Source organism: Kogia breviceps, chromosome 2 (assembly GCF_026419965.1).
Source record: "Kogia breviceps isolate mKogBre1 chromosome 2, mKogBre1 haplotype 1, whole genome shotgun sequence".
Lineage (NCBI taxonomy): Eukaryota > Metazoa > Chordata > Mammalia > Artiodactyla > Physeteridae > Kogia > Kogia breviceps.
In genome coordinates this window covers 201,348,030-201,366,235 of record NC_081311.1, presented here as the reverse complement: position 1 = coordinate 201,366,235, position 18,206 = coordinate 201,348,030, and the positions used below count along the sequence as shown (strand labels likewise).

Here is an 18,206-nt window from a genome sequence, read left to right as displayed (position 1 = left end):
GTAACATTTTGCCAACCTTGTTTAATCTATTTCCAGCTTTCCATCTGCCTTTCTTTCTCTAGTTGCAGAATTTCAAAGCAGTTCACAGAAACCATTTCACCTGTAAATATGTCAGCAAGTATCTAATACATAAAGACTTAAGAAATTTTCACGTAAGCACAATACTGTGATTACAAAATTAACAGTAGTTCCTTAATATCACAAGAAACCGCAGTCCGTGTTCAGATTTCCCTGATCATCTTTAAAAATGTCACTTACAGTTGGTCCCGTCTAATTCAGATTCATAAAGATTCACATTGCCTTAGTCTGATGTATCTCAAGTCTCTTTTAATCTATAAATTTAACCTTCTTCCCCTCTGTATTTATTGAAGAAATGAGGTCATCTGTCCCATGGAATTCCCATCCTCTGGGTCTGACTTACTGCATTAACTCGCCCCCTCCCCCATGTTTCCTGTTCACTGGTAGTAAGAGAAAAGGGGCTCAATCGGATTCAGGTTCACATGGTCTTTGCGTTGCTTTGGCTTCACAGGTGGTGGTGGTGTGCCCTGCGGCTACACCAGGGCCAGGAGGCATACGACGTTTCCACGTTCGGTTTTCATGACGGGAGGAGAGGGTCGATCACTGGTTCAGTGTTGGCGGCCTGATTAATCCAGAGTAAAGTTCTCTTAGGCTCTGCCCCTGCTGCCTCGAGAAGTCATATAGACACCTGATCTCTCACTAGGGTCACGTCTCATGTGACCTGTCACTCTGCCTTCACTAGCTGGGGAGTCCCCTCCGAAGACCTGCTTTCCTTCGCCCACCCCTTGGTCACCCTAAAATACAGTCCATACAGGCAAGGCCAGGGAAATGCTCCATTCTTTTCCTTTGTTTGTACACTTGCAGAGGGAGTTGGTCCCCCAGCAAGCTCGAAAGTTCACCAATACGTTGTTCTTTCTTTTTGACCGTCGTTATGACCTTGTGGACTTACATATACTTGATGGGTTTCAGTCTGTTGCTGTCATCAGCTGCTTTCTTCATGCTCAAATTATCCCACCTTCCGCCAGTGGGCGCCCCTTCAGGTTGGCTCCTGTGCCCTTTAGACACAATCCTAGTTGTTTTTGAAAGCCTGCTTGCTTTTTTACAAGTAGGCTTTTAAAATTTTTTTTAAATTTTTTTTAAGGCCGCACCGTGTAGTTTGTGGAATCTTAGTTCCCCAACCAGGGACTGAACCCAGACCCTTGGCAGTGAAAGGGTGGAGTTCTAACCAAAGGACTCCCAGGAAATTCCCATGTCCTGGGCTTATTTTGTCCATGTTCTGCTTCAGCCTTGGAACCAGCCATTTCTCTGAAGACCCCAGTCTATATATTTATTGATTAAAAAAATATTTATTTGGCCGCTCTGGGTCTTAGTTGCGGCACACGTGATCTTCACTGCTGTGTGCAGGATCTTTAGTTGCGGCCTGCAGGATCTTTTTTTTAGTTGTGGCATGTGGGATCTAGTTCCCTGACCAGAGATCGAACCCGGGCCCCCTGCATTGGGAGCGCGGAGTCGTAACCAGTGCGCCGCCAGGGAAGTCCTCCCCGGGCTCCTTTCAGTGGCGCACGGTACCTGGAGCCCACAGTCCGGCTGATCAAGGTACTCTCACCGTTACTGTGGTGTCAACGCGCCAGGTCTTTTCAGGAGACAGAACCGGGAAATTAGATTTAAAAAATAAAAATGAACAAATTATGAGTTCATTCCAGTATTTCCAGTTCAAATGAACAGAATTAAATAAAATTAAATCAGGAGTTTTACTTAACTTCTTTGATTTTTATATTGTATCACTTTATGCTGAAAATCTTTGTGGTATTAACATAATTATTTTCTTTATCCCACAATGTACATGTAATAGTTTGGAAATGACATTAAGATCACTGAGTACTGCTTAACATTTCTTGGCAATTCTTTTAATCCTTAGATTATATCCCACTAGATGTTAATAGTCAGAATGCTGTTTTATTTATTTACGTTGGCTGCGCCGGGTCTTAGTTGCGGCATGTGGGATCTTTATTTATTTATTTATTTTTGGCTGTGTTGGGTCTCCGTTTCTGTGCGAGGGCTTTCTCTAGTTGCGGCGAGCGGGGGCCACCCTTCATCGCGGTGCGCGGGCCTCTCACTATCGCGGCCTCTCGTTGCAGAGCACAGGCTCCGGACGCGCAGGCTCAGTAGTTGTGGCTCACGGGCGTAGTTGCTCCGCGGAATGTGGGATCTTCCCAGACCAGGGCTCGAACCCATGTCCCCTGCATTAGCAGGCAGATTCTCAAACACTGCGCCACCAGGGAAGCCCCACGTGAGAGCTTTAGTTGCCGCACGTGGACTTCTTAGTTGCAACATGCAGACTTCTTAGCTGCAGCATGCATGTGGGATCTAATTCCCCAACCAGGGATCGAACCTGGGCCCCCTGCATTGGGAGCATGGAGTCTTACCCACTGGACCACCAGGGAAGTCCCTAGAATGCTGTTTTAAAAATCACTTGAAGTGATGCTTTTTTTTTTCCTGTGTGGTTATGCCATCGGCATGGTTAATAAGTTTATTTCAGTTTGTTTTCAAATTTAAGGCATTGGTTTTTTTTTTTGGGTGTCGTTTAAAAAAACATTTTCTTATTTCTAAAGTCAAATCTATAAAGGTACATTTAGAGATACCTCTCCTCCCTCTCCATTCCCTTTACTTCTTCATTCTTGTTCTTTGCTTCGTTATAGAGTTAATCATTTTTATTCATTTATTTTTAAATATAAGAAAATAGGTATATACATTCATATTTCCCTTCCCCACTTTCCTACACAAAAGAGATACCAAAAACACGGTTCTGCACATTACGTTTTGGAAGCAGCTTTATTGAGATATACCTTATATACAATTCAGCCATTTGACGTGTACACTTTATAGATTTTTAGCATATCCACAGATATGTGCATCCATCACCGTGGTCAATTTTAGAATGTTCTTAGCACCTCAGAAAGAAACCTAGTACCCTTTAGCTCTCACCCCATATACCTCCACCCCCGACTCCCAGTTCGAAGCAACCGTTGATCTACTTTCTATCACTATAGGTTTCCCTATTCTGGACTTTCATATGAATGGAATCAGATTATGTGTTCTTTATGACTGGCTCCTCTCACTTAGCATAATGTTTTCAAGGTTCATCTACGTTGTAGCACTTACCAGTACTTTATTCCTTTTTATGGTCCAATAATTTCCATTGTGTGAATGTAACACATTTGTTCATCCATTCATCAGTTGTTTCCACCTTTCGGCAATTGTGAATAGTGCTGCAGTGACCATTTGTGTAAGTCCTTGTGTGGACATACGTTTTCATTTCTCTTGGGTGTGTAGCTAGGAATGGAATTGCTGGGTCATATGGTAACTCCACGTTTAATTCTTTGGGGAACTGAAGCAGCTGCACGACTCTACATTCCCACCAGCAGTGTTTGAGGGTTCCAGTGTCTCCACATCCTCGTCAGTGCTTGTGGGTATCTTGACTTTAATTCTAGCCATCTTGGTGTATGTGAAGAGGCATCTCACTGTGGTTTTGATTAGCATTTCCCTGGTGGCCAGTGATACCAAACATCTTCTCATGGGCTTGTTGCCATTTGTATATCTTCCTTGGAGACATGTCTATTCAGATCCTTTGCTTATTTCCTAATTGGATTATTTGTCTTCCTCTTACTCAGCTTTAAGAGTTCTTTATATATTTTAGATTCAGATCCCTTTTCAAATATATGATTTGCAAATATTTTCTCCCATTTTATGGGTTGTCTTTTCACTTCCTTGATGATGTCTTTTGAAGCACAAGAAGTTCTAAATTTTGACGAAGTCCAACTTACCTTTTTTTTTCTTTTGTTGCTCTTGCTCTTGGTGCCATATCTAAAAATCCTTTGGGACTTCCCTGGTGGTCCAGTGGTTAAGAATCTGCCTTCCAGGGGACGTGGGTTCAATCCCTGGGTAGGGAACTAAGATCTCACATGCTGTGGGGCAATTAAGCCCATGCGCTGCAACTACTGAGCCCATGGTCTCTAGAGCCTGCGCGCCACAAATAGAGAGAAGCCCGTGTGCCACAACAAAGGATCCCGCATGCCACAACTACGACCTGATGCAGGCAAAAAGAAGTAAATAAATATTTTTTAAAATCCTTTGTCAAATCCAAGGTAATACAGATTTACCCGTGTTTTCTTCTAAGAATTTTATAGTTTTAGCTCTTACATTTAGGTCTTTGATCCATTTTTAATTAATTTTGTGTATGGTGTGAGGTAGGGGGTCCAACTTCATTCTTTTGTATGTAGATATCCAGCTGTGCCAGCACCATGTGCTGAAAAGACTCTTCTTTCCTCCACTGAATGGTCTTGGCACCCCTGTTGAAATCAGTCGACCACAGATGTATAGGTTTATTTCTGGACTCTTAATTCTCTTCCACTGATTTATAAGTTGTCCTTTTGACAAACGGGTATGTGAGTCTTCCTACTTTTTTAGGATGGTTTTTGTTATTCCAGGTCCCTTCCAATTCCATATGAATTTTAGACACTGTACATAACAAATGTCTCATGAAGAGACATTTTATGATAACCTTACAGAACATGGAAGTGTGCAGGGGTGTTTAGAACCTGTGAGCCCATGTCAGCAATCCTTACTCTCTGTACTTGGGACACCAGCCTGCAGAGACTGTGACTGACATTTGTGCCATGCTTGGGCAGCTGGGACCCAAAGCCTAGAGTTATATGCAGCAGCGGGGGTTTTACTGGGGCACCACTGTCTGTAGCCTCATTTTACAAAGCCGTCTCCACTGAATCCTGAGTTTATCGTCATAGACAGACAGACAGACACACACACACACAAACACACGCATGAGTAAACAGAAACAAAGAGAAGGCTGTTTTGAATGGAGGTGGGGGACAAGGATGGGGCTGCATGCTGGGGCGGGGGCAATGGGCTCCTCCTAGATGAAGGATAAATTACAGAGTAGAGAGGTTTAAGTTCTGCCTCCACTTGTATGGGTGTCAAGGGGATAAGGCCAGCAGAGTCCAAAGGCCCTCCTGGGGCGAGAAATTGGGGGAAACAGAAAGAATTTGACCAGCTTCTGCGTTCACTCCAAGTTCCCAGGATGGCAGGAATCTTGGGAATCCTCCAGGAGTGTCTCCTGGGTGCCTGAAGGAACGGCCCTGACCTGGAGAGTCGCTTAGTGAGCAAATGCCAAATCAGGAGCATTAACTGTGCTCTTGGGGTGCCTGGGGCTTTCTGGGGATCATCCTTTCCTTGAGAAAGAAAAGTCTATAAGAGCTACCAGAGAGAAGGAGCAGATTATTCTAGAAGGAAACAAGAACAAGATTGACACCCAGTGACAGTACAGTTGATGACAGTGGACAAATGTTTGAAGAACTGAATGGGAGAGGAACTTTGAACCTCGAATTTTATACCTAGCTAAATAGTCCTTCAAATGTGAGGGCTAGTAAGTGTATTTTCAGGCATATAGGGCCTCAGGAGTTTGGCCATGTAAAGTTCCACAAAGCAAGTACTTTGTGGACCTTGGCAAGCTGATTGTAAACGTTTACAGAAATACAAAGAGTCAAGAACAGCCAAGACACTGACGGGCAGCGAGAGGACTGGCCCTGTGGGACAGCGAGCCTTACCAAAGAGGCAGCCTCTAAAGTGGTCGGGCTCGGCCTGAGGAAGCCAGTCAGCGGAATGGAGGAGGGGGGCCACAACGAGGTGCTGACCGTGCCAGTTCTCGAGAGACACAAATCAGATCACTACAGTGCTCTTCACACCCATCCTGCTGGCAGGATCGCGAAACCTGACGAGACCAGATTTTGGAGAGACCGTGGGTCAACTCACTGCACCTCGTGACCACTGCCGGAAGGAGTCCAGACTGATAGCCCACTTAGAAGACAACTCGCATTTGCTTGTCACTTGGGCATTCACACATCCCGCGCCTGCACACGTGCCAGGACACGCGTACAGGAACACAGAGCAGCACTGCTGACAACAGCAGACACAGCCCACATGCCCTCGAAGCGAGTCCACCGATGGACTACACGCCGGACAGTGAGAGTGAACGAGCACAGGGTGCTGGGCGGAAGTGCGGGCCTGGGGGCGGCACACAGCCAGATGCTGCCCGGTGAAGAAAGCCTGCGGCTGCTGGGACACCCGTGTGGGCGGTGAGCTCACTCCTCCCTACCATCCAGCCTCTGGTGGAGCAGAGGGGCGGCAGCACGAATTCAGGCTCGTGGCTCACTGCGAAGACCACAGCGGGACACAGGCTACCGCTTGTGTTCTGGCTCGTGGGTGGGTTCCAGGTCTGAAGGCTGTTATTGTAGCAAAAGCTAACAAACCAGACTCACTAACTAAAAGGGGGCCAGCCTGGCCTGATCGTGAGAATGTGACAGGAGCCAAAGACCACGACTGATTTTGGGCACCTGGGGGCCATTAGAGATGTTTTGTTCTGTTATCACCTAAAATCATCTCTCACACTCTCTCAAGGCTTCGTCCCTCACATTAGCAAACACTGCAGATGGCAGTGACATCCGGGGCCAGCCTGGTGCCACCTCGAATCTCTCCTTCAGAAAGGACCCAGGAGAGGTCACTCACATCCCTCTAATTTCTGAATTTTGTGAAATGAAACATCTGATATTTAAAAGCGCTGACATAAGGCACACCGTCGGGTAAAACGTTTGTGTTTCCACTTACGACACGCCAGCCACGTGAGTGTCTTCACTCTGACCGCGTCTGACCCGCAAACTGCCCCTGCCGGTGCTCACCAAGGCCTCGTACAGTGAGGGGCGCCGGGCTGTGGGGCCGTTCAGCCAGCGCTGGCAAACACACCCTCTGGTGCAGGTGCCTGGGAGTGTCCAGGTGTCCTTGGGTACGCTGGGGGCCTGCAGCTGAGGCCGCACCCGGGGCGCTTGACTTGCCCTTTACCCAGTACTCTGCCTTCTCTGGGGCCTGGCCGCCGGGTGAACCCAGCCTGAGCCTGTGGTGTAACTCAGGACAAAGGGCCACTGGCTCCTAGAACTGTCCCCAGAGGGACAAGGCCCCGAGGGTTAGAACAAGAGGAAAGACAGAGCGAGGGTCTGAGCTTGAGGAAGGAAGATGGCCTCTCGGAGCTGCCCAGCTGTGGTTCTCACTGGCGGACAGTTCAGGCCCTGCTTGGCGAGCCTGGGTAGCCGCAGCCTCCTAGGCGATGCTCGAGCTGGAGCCACCTAGCGGCTGCCCCTCCGCTCCTTCCTGCCAGCCTGCTCCACGTGCGTCTCTGGGAGAGGCAGGGGAGGGCTCTGCTGCTCGCAGAGGGAGAGGAGGGGCCATCTGCAGGGGGCAGCGGTGGTCCAGTCTCTCCAGGGAGGACCCTGAATGTTTGGGTGGCTGCAGCCCCCAGGCCCGTTATGGTCTGCCTGCGTGACGTGCTTTGGTCCCCCCTTTCCAGGGCGGGGCGCTCGGCTGCCCCTCGGGCAGGCCCTGCGCCTCGCCCCTCCTCACTGTGGTCCTTCAGGCCCCTGAGGGTGGTCAGCCCTGAAATCCACTCCTGCTGACTTACTTTCCACGCCCTGGTCACCACTATGTCCGGGGAGCTGCAGGGCCAGGCTGACCCGCTCGGGGACCTCCTCCGCGTTCTCCAGCTGCACCAGAGCCGTGGGTTCTAGGAGAGATGAGGACGCCATGGCGCGCTGACCACGAAGCCTGCGGTCTCGTGCCCGGGACCGTCCCTGGGCTGCCTTCTTGAGTGGCTTCTCTCCCTGGGGCGCAGGGCCTGGCGTGGGTGGGTCTTGGCGCCGCCTCGGGTAGGATCAGCTTTCCCCCGGGCGGAGCCCGGCCCTGACCCTCCTGTCACTCCTCAGCAGGGACCTGGCTTCACTGCCAGCCCCACTGGCACTGTGGGCGAAGGTTGCCAGTGGCCCAACAGGGCCGAGCCTCCTGCCTTGCCCGCAGGCCTAAGCAGCTGACTGATGCAGCGGTCTTCTTACGGTCACATCCTGCTCTCCTCGCCCTCCCTCTCCTGCTTCCTGGGGGTCCACAACGCCCCCTCCCCCTCCTCCCCCTCTTATTTGCCCTCAGCCAGACCACGCTCTTGGCCCTTCTGGAGCCCCTGGCGAGGCTCGTGCAGCGGGCCCCGGGACCTCGCGCTCACTAAACGACGCTCAGGGTCCTGACCCGGACCGGCCCGTAACAGGTTTCTTCTCCGTCTCCTCTCGCGTGCCTGCCTGCGGCCTGTCCCTTCAGCCCATACAGCCAGGCTGGGAAGGCTCCGTGGGAGCCCGTGGGTGGCGTGGGCTCCTCGCGCTGGCCCTGGAGCCCAGGGCCTCCGACCCCATTGGGGTCCCCCGCTGGGGACGGTGCGGGGCACTGGAGGTGGCCTTGAAGCCCAGGTTTCAGGGGCCTCGACCCGCATCCCCCTGGGAGGCCTGGCACTCACGTGATCTCACGGTGACCCGTCTGCCAGGCGAGCTGCGGAAGCTGGCGCTCACTCGTCCTCTGCCGTCCACGAGCTCTGAGAACCTGCGGGAGAGTCGGCGCGGGTCAGCAGGTGGGTTCTGGGCCCGGGGTCTCGGGGGCAGCGGCTGAGGCGGGCACCTGGGGGCCTGGGTCGGCGGTGCGGGGGCGCCGGGGTCGTTGAGCAGGCGCAGCTCCGGCAGGCGCGCGGGGGACGGTCGGGTTCTGAGCGCGCGCGGGGGGAGTCCTTCCCGGTGCCAGCGTCGGTCGGCGCCGTCCCTCGCGGCTGCGGGCGGGTGGAGGACGGGGTGGCTGCGCGGGCTGGTCTGGGGCTCCCCGTGCCCCCGTCCCGCCCCAGCCCCGCTCCCCGCCCGAGGAGGAGCTGTGGATGCGGCCTGGGAGCGGTCCACGTGCTGGTCCCAGCCCCCCACCCTGGCCCAGGCTCTCCGCCTGCAGGTGGGGCCGGGCCTCGGACCCCGTCCAGACTCACCTCATCTGAGGCCCACGCCCTGCACACCCCGAGAGAGAGGGCATGGCTCCTCCGTGGGTCCTTGTCACCTAACCGTGGCCTTCAGCAGCCCCCACCCCCAGGGCTGGGTACCCTCCTCACCTGCGAGCCCACCCCCACCCACCACCGGCTCACAGAGGGGCCCCGACCTGCCCTGTCTGCCTGGCAGGTGCGCCTGGGGCTGAGCTGGGTCTGAATGTCTCAGGGCAAGTGTGCTCCACGCCCCGAGGGCAGGTTGGTGGGTTGGAAGAGGAGGGAGCCGAGGCCACGGCCCACCTCCCTGCAGCACCATCCGGACGGACGGTCCTCTCGTGAGCGTGGACGTGGACGCGGGGTCGTGCAGGACCCCACGGGACCCACCGGGCCACCTGTGCTCTTGGGAGCCGACCCGTGTCCACACTGTGGCCTCGAGCCTCGGCGCTCCTCAGCTGCCCCCACCCTCGTCCGTCCACTCTGTCCTTCCGTCCTGCCCCTCCTTCCCGTGCTGCTGTCCAGCAGCTCCTCGTGGGTCAGGCCAGGCTGCCAGGCTGCCACCCAGGGCCGCCTCCACACTGCCGCCGCCCACTCTCGGCGCTTGTTTTTAGGGTGATGCCCTGTGTTTACCGCTCAGCCATCTGGGCTCCACTTGGGCGGACGGCACAAGGTGAGGAGCGAGGTGCTAGTTCTTCTGAACCGCTGGCGCACTGACCCAGCACCAGCTGTCCAGGAAATCCTCCCCGTTTCCATGCATGCAATTCTGTGTCCACACAGCCCTGTTTCTAGGCTGCCTGTCTGGCCCTGGGACAGGGTGGCCTGGGCCAGAGGAGGGTCCTGAGGTACAGCAGGAGAGCTGTCTCCCGGACAAGGTGCTGCACTTACAGGTGATGATGTACAGGTGAGCAGGCTCGCTGTGCAGCTGGTCGCCCCCGGCGCTCTGCACGGCCGACACCGACAGCTGGTACCGCCGTCCAGGCGTCAGGTCCCGCACCGTGTAGGACACCAGCCTCCCGTTGGGGACGTAGCGGCTCTTGGTGCTCTGGCTAGTGGTCACGTTGATGACGTAGGCCTCCAGTGAGGTGCCCGGAGTGGGGGCGTCCCAGACTACGTGGGCAGAGGTGGCCGTGACTCGGGCCGCGGTCAGGTTGGCTGGCGGCAGAGGCCCTAGGCGAGCACGGGGCAGGGGAGGGAAGTGAAGGGGGGTTGGCGGGGTCTTCTGCCCAGGACACAGTTTAAAGATGTGACACGGCTTGCTGAAGCTTCATTTGAAGCCAGCCTGGGTGGTTAGAGACAACTTCATGGTCCTAAAGGGTGGCGTGGAGGGGCGTTCACAGCTGCTCAGGGCCTGCAGTGGCTCCCCTTCCTGCCCCAAGAGGCACCCCCAGAATGCCACCCGCTGGCCCCCCGGTGAGGCCCCCTGCCTGGTCAGTGCACCAGGGTGCCCTCCCGGGTGGCACTTTCCATCCCTCGAGCCTGGCCATGCACACCTTCTCCTGGGATGTAGACAGGGGAGGGGGCTAGACAGGCGGAGGGTGGGCCAGGGCCCCAGCACTCAGGGTCAGAGCAAGGACTTGAGCCTGTGCTGTCCACCTGCACCACTGGGCGAGGCCCTGCTCAAACCTGCCCTGCTCACCAAGCCCCTGCCCCTTTCCCCAGCCCCGTTCACTGTGCCCCCGGTGCCCGGGCAGCCCACGTGTTGGGGAGGGAGGGGTGGTGAGGGCCGGTGTCCTCCCCGTGACAGCATGGAGCCCGCTGGGGCGGACGGCATGGGCACCCTTTCTGCTTGCTCCCCTGTCCTTGCTCGGTGACCCCGGTCTCGCGGGAGCCGGGGAGCGTGCGAACACCCACGCGGAGGGCTGTCTAGGAAGGTCATCCTCCGCAGGAGGGCCACCCAGCGCCCTGCAGCCGCCATCCAGGGCGCCTCTGGGCACACCTGGTACACGTGGCCAGGGCCAGGTTTCTCGTGCTGCGGCCGCTCTGGAGAGGACTGGGGGGTCGGAGGGAGGTGAGAGCTTCCAGAAGGCCCCGCGCCAGCTGAGCCCTCGCCACTCTACTTACGGGTCCACACGTGCAGTGGCGCCGAGGCCAGGCTCTCGGTGGGACGCTCCTGCCCCCCCAGCCCGCTGAGGGCAGTCACCCAGATGGTATATCTCCTTCCTGGAAGCAGGGCCCTGCAGGGAGGGGAGGCCGGGGAGAGAGGAACAGGACGGCTCTGCTGCCAGACTGAGGCTCCTCCGCGCAGCTGCGACGGGGGTGTGGGTCGCCCAGTGCTGGTGGCCAAGCAGCCTCCACAAAGGCCACATTCGTGGCCTGAGACCTGAGTGCTCCTGGGGTAGGAAGCTACTCCCTGGTCTGTCTAAGTATTGGAGTGGCTGGGAAGGTCACAGGCCTGCCGGGGTGGCTGCAGTGAGGTTCGAGGCTGGTGTTAAGACAGGAGAGGCCAGAATAGGGCAATTGGAGGAAAAGGATTAACAGGCAGGCCCGCCCGCCCGCCCGCGAGGCTGGCCCTGGGCTGGGAGCTCCCGGGAGGGTCCCCAGCCCCCTCGTGGAGGAGAGGGCCTCGCCGCCGCTAAACGTTGGTGCCAAGTGAGGCTCGTGCAGAGTGCCGCATCCTCCTGGGAGTCTGGAACCTTCACCGGGCACAGGTGCCCGCGACCACCCCCAGGAAAAGCCCCAGGCGCTGTGTCTCTGACGGGCTCCCCGGGGAGACAAGCACCTCACAGGTCGTCACGGCTGGTGGTGGGGAGCTAAGCACGTCATGGGAGGGGAGGGGGCTCTGGAAGCTCACGCCTGGTCCCCGACTTGTCCCTGCGCCCCTTCCTTTTACTGACGTTTCTTTGCATCCTTTCTCTGTCCTGAATCCAGCTGTGAGCACGGCCCCTGCTGGGTCCTGGGGGCCCCCTAGTGAACGTGGGCGTGGTCTTGGGGACCCTGACGTAGCCACAAAGTGCCCACCTTGGGCTCCATTTATGTTTCTGTCCTGCCACTCTTGGGAAGTGGGCAGGATGTAAATCAAGGAGAGTCACAGCAATACTTAAAAGACAAAGAAAGTGGAGTGTCGTCTCCAGCACTGACAGCCGTCTGCTTAGACAGAAAGGACAGACATGCGCAGAAAAAGTGGTTGTGAGAAGACTGCAAACCAGAAATGTACCAAAATGTGGGTGGTTCAGAGGATGCGGCGGACAGAGCGCCCCGCCTGTCCTGGCCTCACCTTCCAGAGCCCCTCCCCCTGACCGTGGCCTGTGGCTGCTCCGGGCTGGATGCTGCAGGGCTGTTCCCGCTGAGCCTGCCCAGACGGCTGCGCAGGACTTTGGTGGGCATGTCCTGCAGTGGAGCCGAGTTTACTCTCCCCAGCCTGGGGACCCCCGCCCGGGAGGCTGCCACCGCTCTTCCTTCCTCACCCTTGCTCTCCAGCACTGCCTGCCCTCCCGGCCAGGGGCTGCGAGCCTCTCTGGTTGATGAGCTGCCCACGGGGGTCCCTGAGCCGGGGCGCCTAGGCCGTGGGGTCCGAGGCTTCCCTGCAGGGTTGCTGAAGTGTTTATTTCAGTCATCGGCCATTCTGAATGACCGATGTTCCATTTGAATTTTATTTTTGTAGTTTTGTTTGTATGTAATAATTAAGTCTAAGAAGTTTATGTGCCTAGTTTAAGGTTCGAACATATTACTGAACAAGATAAAAACGTCAGGCGACCCAGGGGTGCCACGGTTCCTCCCTCTCAGAGGCGTCTGCGTGACTCAGGCGGGAAGAACTCTGGGCTGGTCCCTGGGTGGCCAGTGTCCCGCTGGCCTCCGTGCAGGAGATGCTGTCCTCAGATTTTTAGGGTATCTCTGCTTTTCTGGGGCACTTTGAAACACCTGTCTGGCGGCCCCATGAGGAGGCGAGGCAGGAGTGAGGCCCAGCACCCATCAAGCGCCCCTGCTCCCCCAGGGGCCGGGCAGGTGGGGAGCACAGGGTGGCGGCAAGAGTGAGTCTGGGAGCCGGGGCAGGGGGGCAAGGCCGCCGCGCTCTCACCTGAATGTGAACTTGTCCACACCCTTGTCCACGTCGGTGGACTCGTCCTCCCGGGCCTTGGGGTGGCGGATGGACACGCGGACGCTGCTGACGGTGGCGTGGCGGATCCTGTGCAGAGCCCATCGCACCGAGATGGCGCTGGCAGTCACGTTGGTGACCTCAAGGCCCTCGACGGGGCGGGGTCCTGGGGACAACGGGGGCACAGCCGTGTGGCACCTCCTCACCCCTGGGTAGGGCGGGGCCAGGACAAGAGAGGAGGCTCAGGAAGGGCACTGGGGGGAGGGCACGGAGAGGTGGCCTCGCAATGCACCATCCAGCCTGGGCCAGCTGCACGTGTCCCCCAGCCCAGTGCGGAGTCGGGGTGGGTGGACACGCCCCAGGCCCCTGCCTTGTGGGGGGCTTCAAAGGGGCTGCTGTGGGCAGTGCTCTGTGCAGTCTTGGCCCCTTCAGACTGCCAGGGGCGAGGTGGGCCCTTCCTGACCCTCTGGCTGGCTGCTGCGGTGGCACCGACAGTGACTACCTGCGCTGTCTGGGTGGTCCAGGGGCCTGGCGGGGGAGGAGCCAGGAAGAGTCCTGGGCGACCTCAGGGAAGGGGCCGAACCCCAGCCAAGGGAGCTGCGAGGGGTGCCCGAAGCTCCCGGGGTGCAGCGCCCCGTTCTGCGGGCAGTGCCCCCCCCCCACACCTGGTGGAGCGGGGAGGCTGCCTTCCTTCCAGAAGCCTTTCCCCGGCAGACCCCACCTTGAGCAGCCGCAAAAGCACTTCTTCCTGGGGCCAGGCTGAGGGTGGCCGACTCCGCCCCCAGACCCCTGAGGGCTCTCGCTCCTCTGCCGCACGCCCGGGCCCACCCTGGGGGCCCAGTGGGTCCTCAGCGCCACTCGCCGTCCTCCCCCAGGACGTGCTGTCCTGGGTCCTCGTCCGCCCTGCACTTAGCCCTCAGTGTCCTCGGGGTCAGCGTCTGCTCGGGCTGGCGGGTGATGCCAGGATGCCTGCCTTCGTCCTCCTGAGGGGCCTGAGAAGGTCTCCCCTGCCCGTCCGCCGAGGGTCCTCACCTTCCTCCTCACCCAGCCGCCTGCCCGCGTCCACCTGCCCCGGGCCTCACTCTGAGCCCGTCAGCGGCCCCACGGGGCTCTCGACACACCCAGTGGCCACACGGCTTCCCAGTTCTCGCTCCAGCCCCCAGCCGCCCCTCCCCCATCTCGTGACCCCCCTGGGCCGCGCCCACCATCCCACCATCACGGGTGTGTTCTGGGATTCTCCCCCCAGCCCTTGACCCCAGGAGCAAACAAGCCAGCTGGGTCCCCAAGCCTCTCTGGACACCCTTACACACCACTTCCGTCCAGGGCAGCTCCCCCAGGGGGCCCTCCCTGCTGTCCCACGCTGCCCCTTCTCTTGAACTGCAGCAAGGAGGCTCCATCCTCACCCCCGGGACACCTGGCCGGCTCCCCTCAGCCCCTCCCCAGTGTGGGCTGGCACATCAGCCCCAGGACCTTCTCAGGGGGCCCCCGCCGCACTCCCCCAGCCTCCGTCTCTGTCCCGCATCTGTTTCTCTCCTCTGTGAGAAGGTTCCCTCTCTGCCCTGCCCAGCAGCGCTGGCGCCAGCATCGGTGATCGGCTGGTTGGCCCCCAGCTGGCTCCGGGGCGTGCGGCCTCGGGCCCCCCAAGGTGGGGCGGGCAGGGTCTGCAGACACTCACGCGTGCGGGTGAGCAGCACCACAGGCCTGCTGATGTCGTTCTTGTTGTTGGCGTTGCGCTTGACCGAGAAGATGGAGATGTTGTAAGCCCTGCCGGCCGCCAGGGCCCGCAGCTGGTGCGAGGAGCGGCCCCGGTCCACGAAGTCCGTGCGGCGGTAGGAGCCGTCGGAAGAGGCGTAGGTGACCGCGTAGCCGTCGAGCACCTGCCGGGCGGCTGGGCCTTCGGGTGGGCGCCAGGAGATGGAGACCCCGCTCTCCTCCACTCGCTCCACCTTGAGGGCCGTTGGTGGGAAGAGCTCTTCAGGGTTTCAGTCAAGAACAAGGGAAGGGGGGTGGTCAGCTGTCGGCCGTGGAAGCCCCGGCCCCCAGGCAGGTGTCTGGCCCGCTGGCTCTCGGGCCTGGCTACCCCGGGGCGTAGGTGGGCCGCTGCTGATGGGAGCCCACCTGGGGCCCCCTGGAGGGTCTCCCGTGCGCGCGCACATGACTGCGCTGATGCCGCCCGTCAGCCTGTGGGCTCCTCCCGGCTTCCCGGGCAGAGCCTGGGAGAGCAGCCGCCTGGCCACTCGGCCCTGGGGGCTGTTCAGCCCTTTGGCCCACCCCACGGGGTGTCTGCAGCACTGGGGAGGAGGGGAGTCCGCCCCCCGATGCCGGCACCCTGGCCGCCTCACCTTTGGCACAGTCCTTGCCCGTGTAGCCCGCTTTACAGGTGCAGCTGTGGGACCCGTTGCTGGCCAGGCAGTAGCCGCGGCCCCCACAGGGGCTGGAGAAGCAGGGGTCGCTCACTGCGAGGGGGGAGGCAGCCGTGAGTGCGCGCACGTCGCCAGGCCCCCCTCCAGCTGGGCCTTGGTCCTGGCCCAGGGCCGTTCCCGCGTTGATGCATTTGCAGGGTGGAGGTGGGTGGTGTCGCGGGCGGCACTTTGGGGAGGTGGATGCAGGGGGTGCGGGCACTCTCGGAGTGGGAGGGCAGGGCTTGCCGGGGCCCCGTGGAGAGGCCGGGCAGGGAAGGCCTCTGACTCTGAACCAGGCCATGCTGCCCCGACCCGAGCCAAGGTGCTCCGGCAGGTGGTGACTTGGGGTGACCACTCCTGGGGGCGGCGGGCAGCCTGGAGCGCTGGCCCCTCCCTGGCCTCCTTCTGCACTGGGGCTGGGGTGCGGGTGTGGACCCAAGCTCACAGGCCAGAGCCTGCGGTGCGCTCCGCCGCCCCAAGCCTGGGCAGCGGGGCTCTCTGGCCACAGGCGGTCCGCACTGTGCTTGTCCCCGGGCAGGCTCCTGTGCCCTGTGGTGGCGCTGGAGCCCGGAAGCCCGTCCACACTATAGTGGGTCTGAGTGGTGCCAGCCAGGCCCAGCTTAGGGGTTGGGGACCCTCGAACAGCTGAGGTCAGGCCATGCCCCACCCCGGGGACAGGCCTCTTTTGGGAGGGGATACACATCAGCAAGTTGAGAGAAATACCGCCCAGATGGTCCCAGAGACCGGAAAGGGCTCCAAGGAGAAAAATGGTGCTGGAGGGGCGGGTGGTAGGGGGGCGGCCCCTGCAGGTCTGTGGTCAGGGAAGCCCTCGTCCAGGAGGGACGTTCCAGCCGGACCTGGTCCCTGGGGAGCCCCTGCGCAGGGAGAGCATCCCGATGCGAGGAACCGCGAGTTCCTGGCCCCCGGGGCGGCCCCGAGCTTGGCCAGTGCAGAACAGCAGGGCCTGTGGCTGGACATGGAGCTGGGCGGACGAGAGATCGCTGGACAGGGTAAGCGCAGGAGGCGGAGGCGGGCAGAGGAAAGGCCCCCCGAGGAGGGAAGCGTGGCCGGGCCCTACCTGTCTCGCAGTGGTAGCCGAAGAAGCCCTCCGGGCAGACACACAGGTAGGCCCCGCCACCGTTCTCGCACCGGCCTCCGTGCTGGCAGGGCCTGGAGTCGCAGGCGTCCACCTCTGGAGAACACCCAGAGAGTCGGCCAGGGCGGCAGGGGGGTGTCTGGGGGAGGGAGGAGAGGACAGCGGGAAGAAGGGAAGGGGAGGCAGGAGGGAGGCCGGGCGGGGGCGCGGGGGGCAGTGGGCAAGCCCGTCGGGCGGAAGGGGCGGCCACGGGCCCCTGCCCCTTGGCGGGCACCCGGCCCTCCCCTCCTCCTCAACCCCGGGGGCCCCTCCCCCAGGGGTCCTGCCCCCATCCCCCTGCTCTCTGAGCGGCCCAGGGTCTACGTTCGTTGACAAGAGGTCTTGCCGGGGTGTCGGGGGCCTAGGAGTGTGGTTGAGGACCTGGCGCGTGGGGACCCCCCAAGCGCAGCCCCTACCTGTCTCGCAGTGGACTCCCACGAAGCCTGGGGAGCACTGGCAGACAAAGGCCCCCGGGAGGTCCCTGCAGGAGCCTCCGTTTCTGCAGGGCCGCGTCAGGCACTCGTCTGTCTCTGCAGAGACAGGACACGAGACGGCATGGCCCCACGCCCCTGGGGTCTCCTGTGCGCGTGACTTCAGCCTCGCCGCTGCCCTCCGCTCTGCCCACAGAGCCTGCCTTCGCTGCCTAGGCTTCGCAGGGGCCCCGACCGGACATCCCGGGCCCGCCCCGCCACGCCGGGCCGGTGTCTCTGCCTCGGGGCTCAGAGGCCTCCAGAAGCGTGCGGGGAGCAGGGCTTGTTCAGCGGTGCACCCGGCAGGCCTCCCCTCCCTCCTCTGGCGCGGAGCGCTGGGGTGTGACCTGCGCCCCTGCCCCCAGGCCAGAGGCTGCAGGAGGCCAGCTTTTCTCAGCTGAGCTCTCAGTCCCCCTGGGGAGGCAGAAGCAGAGATGCTTATGAACTGCTGTCCTTCTGGACATCAGAGCTGGCAGGGACCTGAGAGAGCAGGCAGGGCCCAACCAGAGACCGGCCCAGGGAGAGGGGTACAGCTGGAGCCGGGTGACCAGGGCCAGGGGACGCCAGTGCCCCAGGCCCACGGCCGGGGTGCCGGAGCTGCCGGCCCACAGCGAGGGCCGGGACCTGTCTTACCCAGCTCGCAGAGGGCTCCTTCGTGCCCCGGGCCGCAGACACACAGGTACCCAGCGACGCGGTCCTGGCAGGAGCCCCCATGCAGGCACGGCTGGGATAGGCACTCGTCAATGTCTGCGGGGGGAGCCCGGGCGGCAGGCGCCAGGAGAGGCCCCAGGAACAAAGCAGTGTTGCTGTTGTTAGAGAGGGCGACTCGAAGCCAGATTAACACGGACACAGATCAGCTCTGCGGTGAGCGTCTGGACAGAGGTGTACGACCTCCCTCACGTGCTTGGAGAGGCCAGAATCTGGGCAGGGCTGCCTCGGAGCAGAGGGGCGCCTTGGACCAGAGGGGCGCCTTGGACCTGGGCACTCAGGCCGGGCGGGCATCTGGGAAGTGCCTGGGGCTGCCCTCGATGGCCCTCGGGACAGGCCCAATCTTGCCAATCCATTAGATAACGATCACGTATGGAACCAATACATTTGGGGCTGAGTCCTTCATTTTAAAATACCGCATGCAGGCTTTTTAAAAACTGGGAGTCGTGCTCCTGAATTAAAAGTGTTCAATTAGAAGAGTTTACTTTTCAGGCTTAACGTGTAAATACGTAAATAAATGGTAATGACATAATGGCACCTGGGG

General features: G+C 59.5%; 1 protein-coding gene across 20 annotated transcripts in view; it reads right to left on the bottom strand.

Moving 5' to 3' along the window:
- SNED1 (sushi, nidogen and EGF like domains 1) overlaps positions 1 to 18,206 on the bottom strand; it is a 90,701-nt gene that overhangs the window by 13,233 nt on the left and 59,262 nt on the right. For 9 of the 20 annotated variants that reach the window (XM_067027344.1, XM_067027342.1, XM_067027345.1 and 6 more), the window contains 11 exons: positions 17,588 to 17,701; positions 16,901 to 17,014; positions 16,428 to 16,541; positions 15,290 to 15,403; positions 14,623 to 14,919; positions 12,930 to 13,113; positions 10,976 to 11,088; positions 9,800 to 10,081; positions 8,575 to 8,719; positions 8,417 to 8,499; positions 7,541 to 7,753 (listed from right to left, as the gene is read on the bottom strand). In XM_067027344.1, the coding sequence (XP_066883445.1) occupies positions 7,541 to 7,753; positions 8,417 to 8,499; positions 8,575 to 8,719; positions 9,800 to 10,081; positions 10,976 to 11,088; positions 12,930 to 13,113; positions 14,623 to 14,919; positions 15,290 to 15,403; positions 16,428 to 16,541; positions 16,901 to 17,014; positions 17,588 to 17,701 (1,773 nt within the window). Of the gene's footprint in view, positions 1 to 7,540; positions 7,754 to 8,416; positions 8,500 to 8,574; positions 8,720 to 9,799; positions 10,082 to 10,975; positions 11,089 to 12,929; positions 13,114 to 14,622; positions 14,920 to 15,289; positions 15,404 to 16,427; positions 16,542 to 16,900; positions 17,015 to 17,587; positions 17,702 to 18,206 lie in introns of those variants that run through there. The other 11 variants (XM_067027363.1, XM_067027353.1, XM_067027349.1 and 8 more) reach the window with 5 other exon arrangements.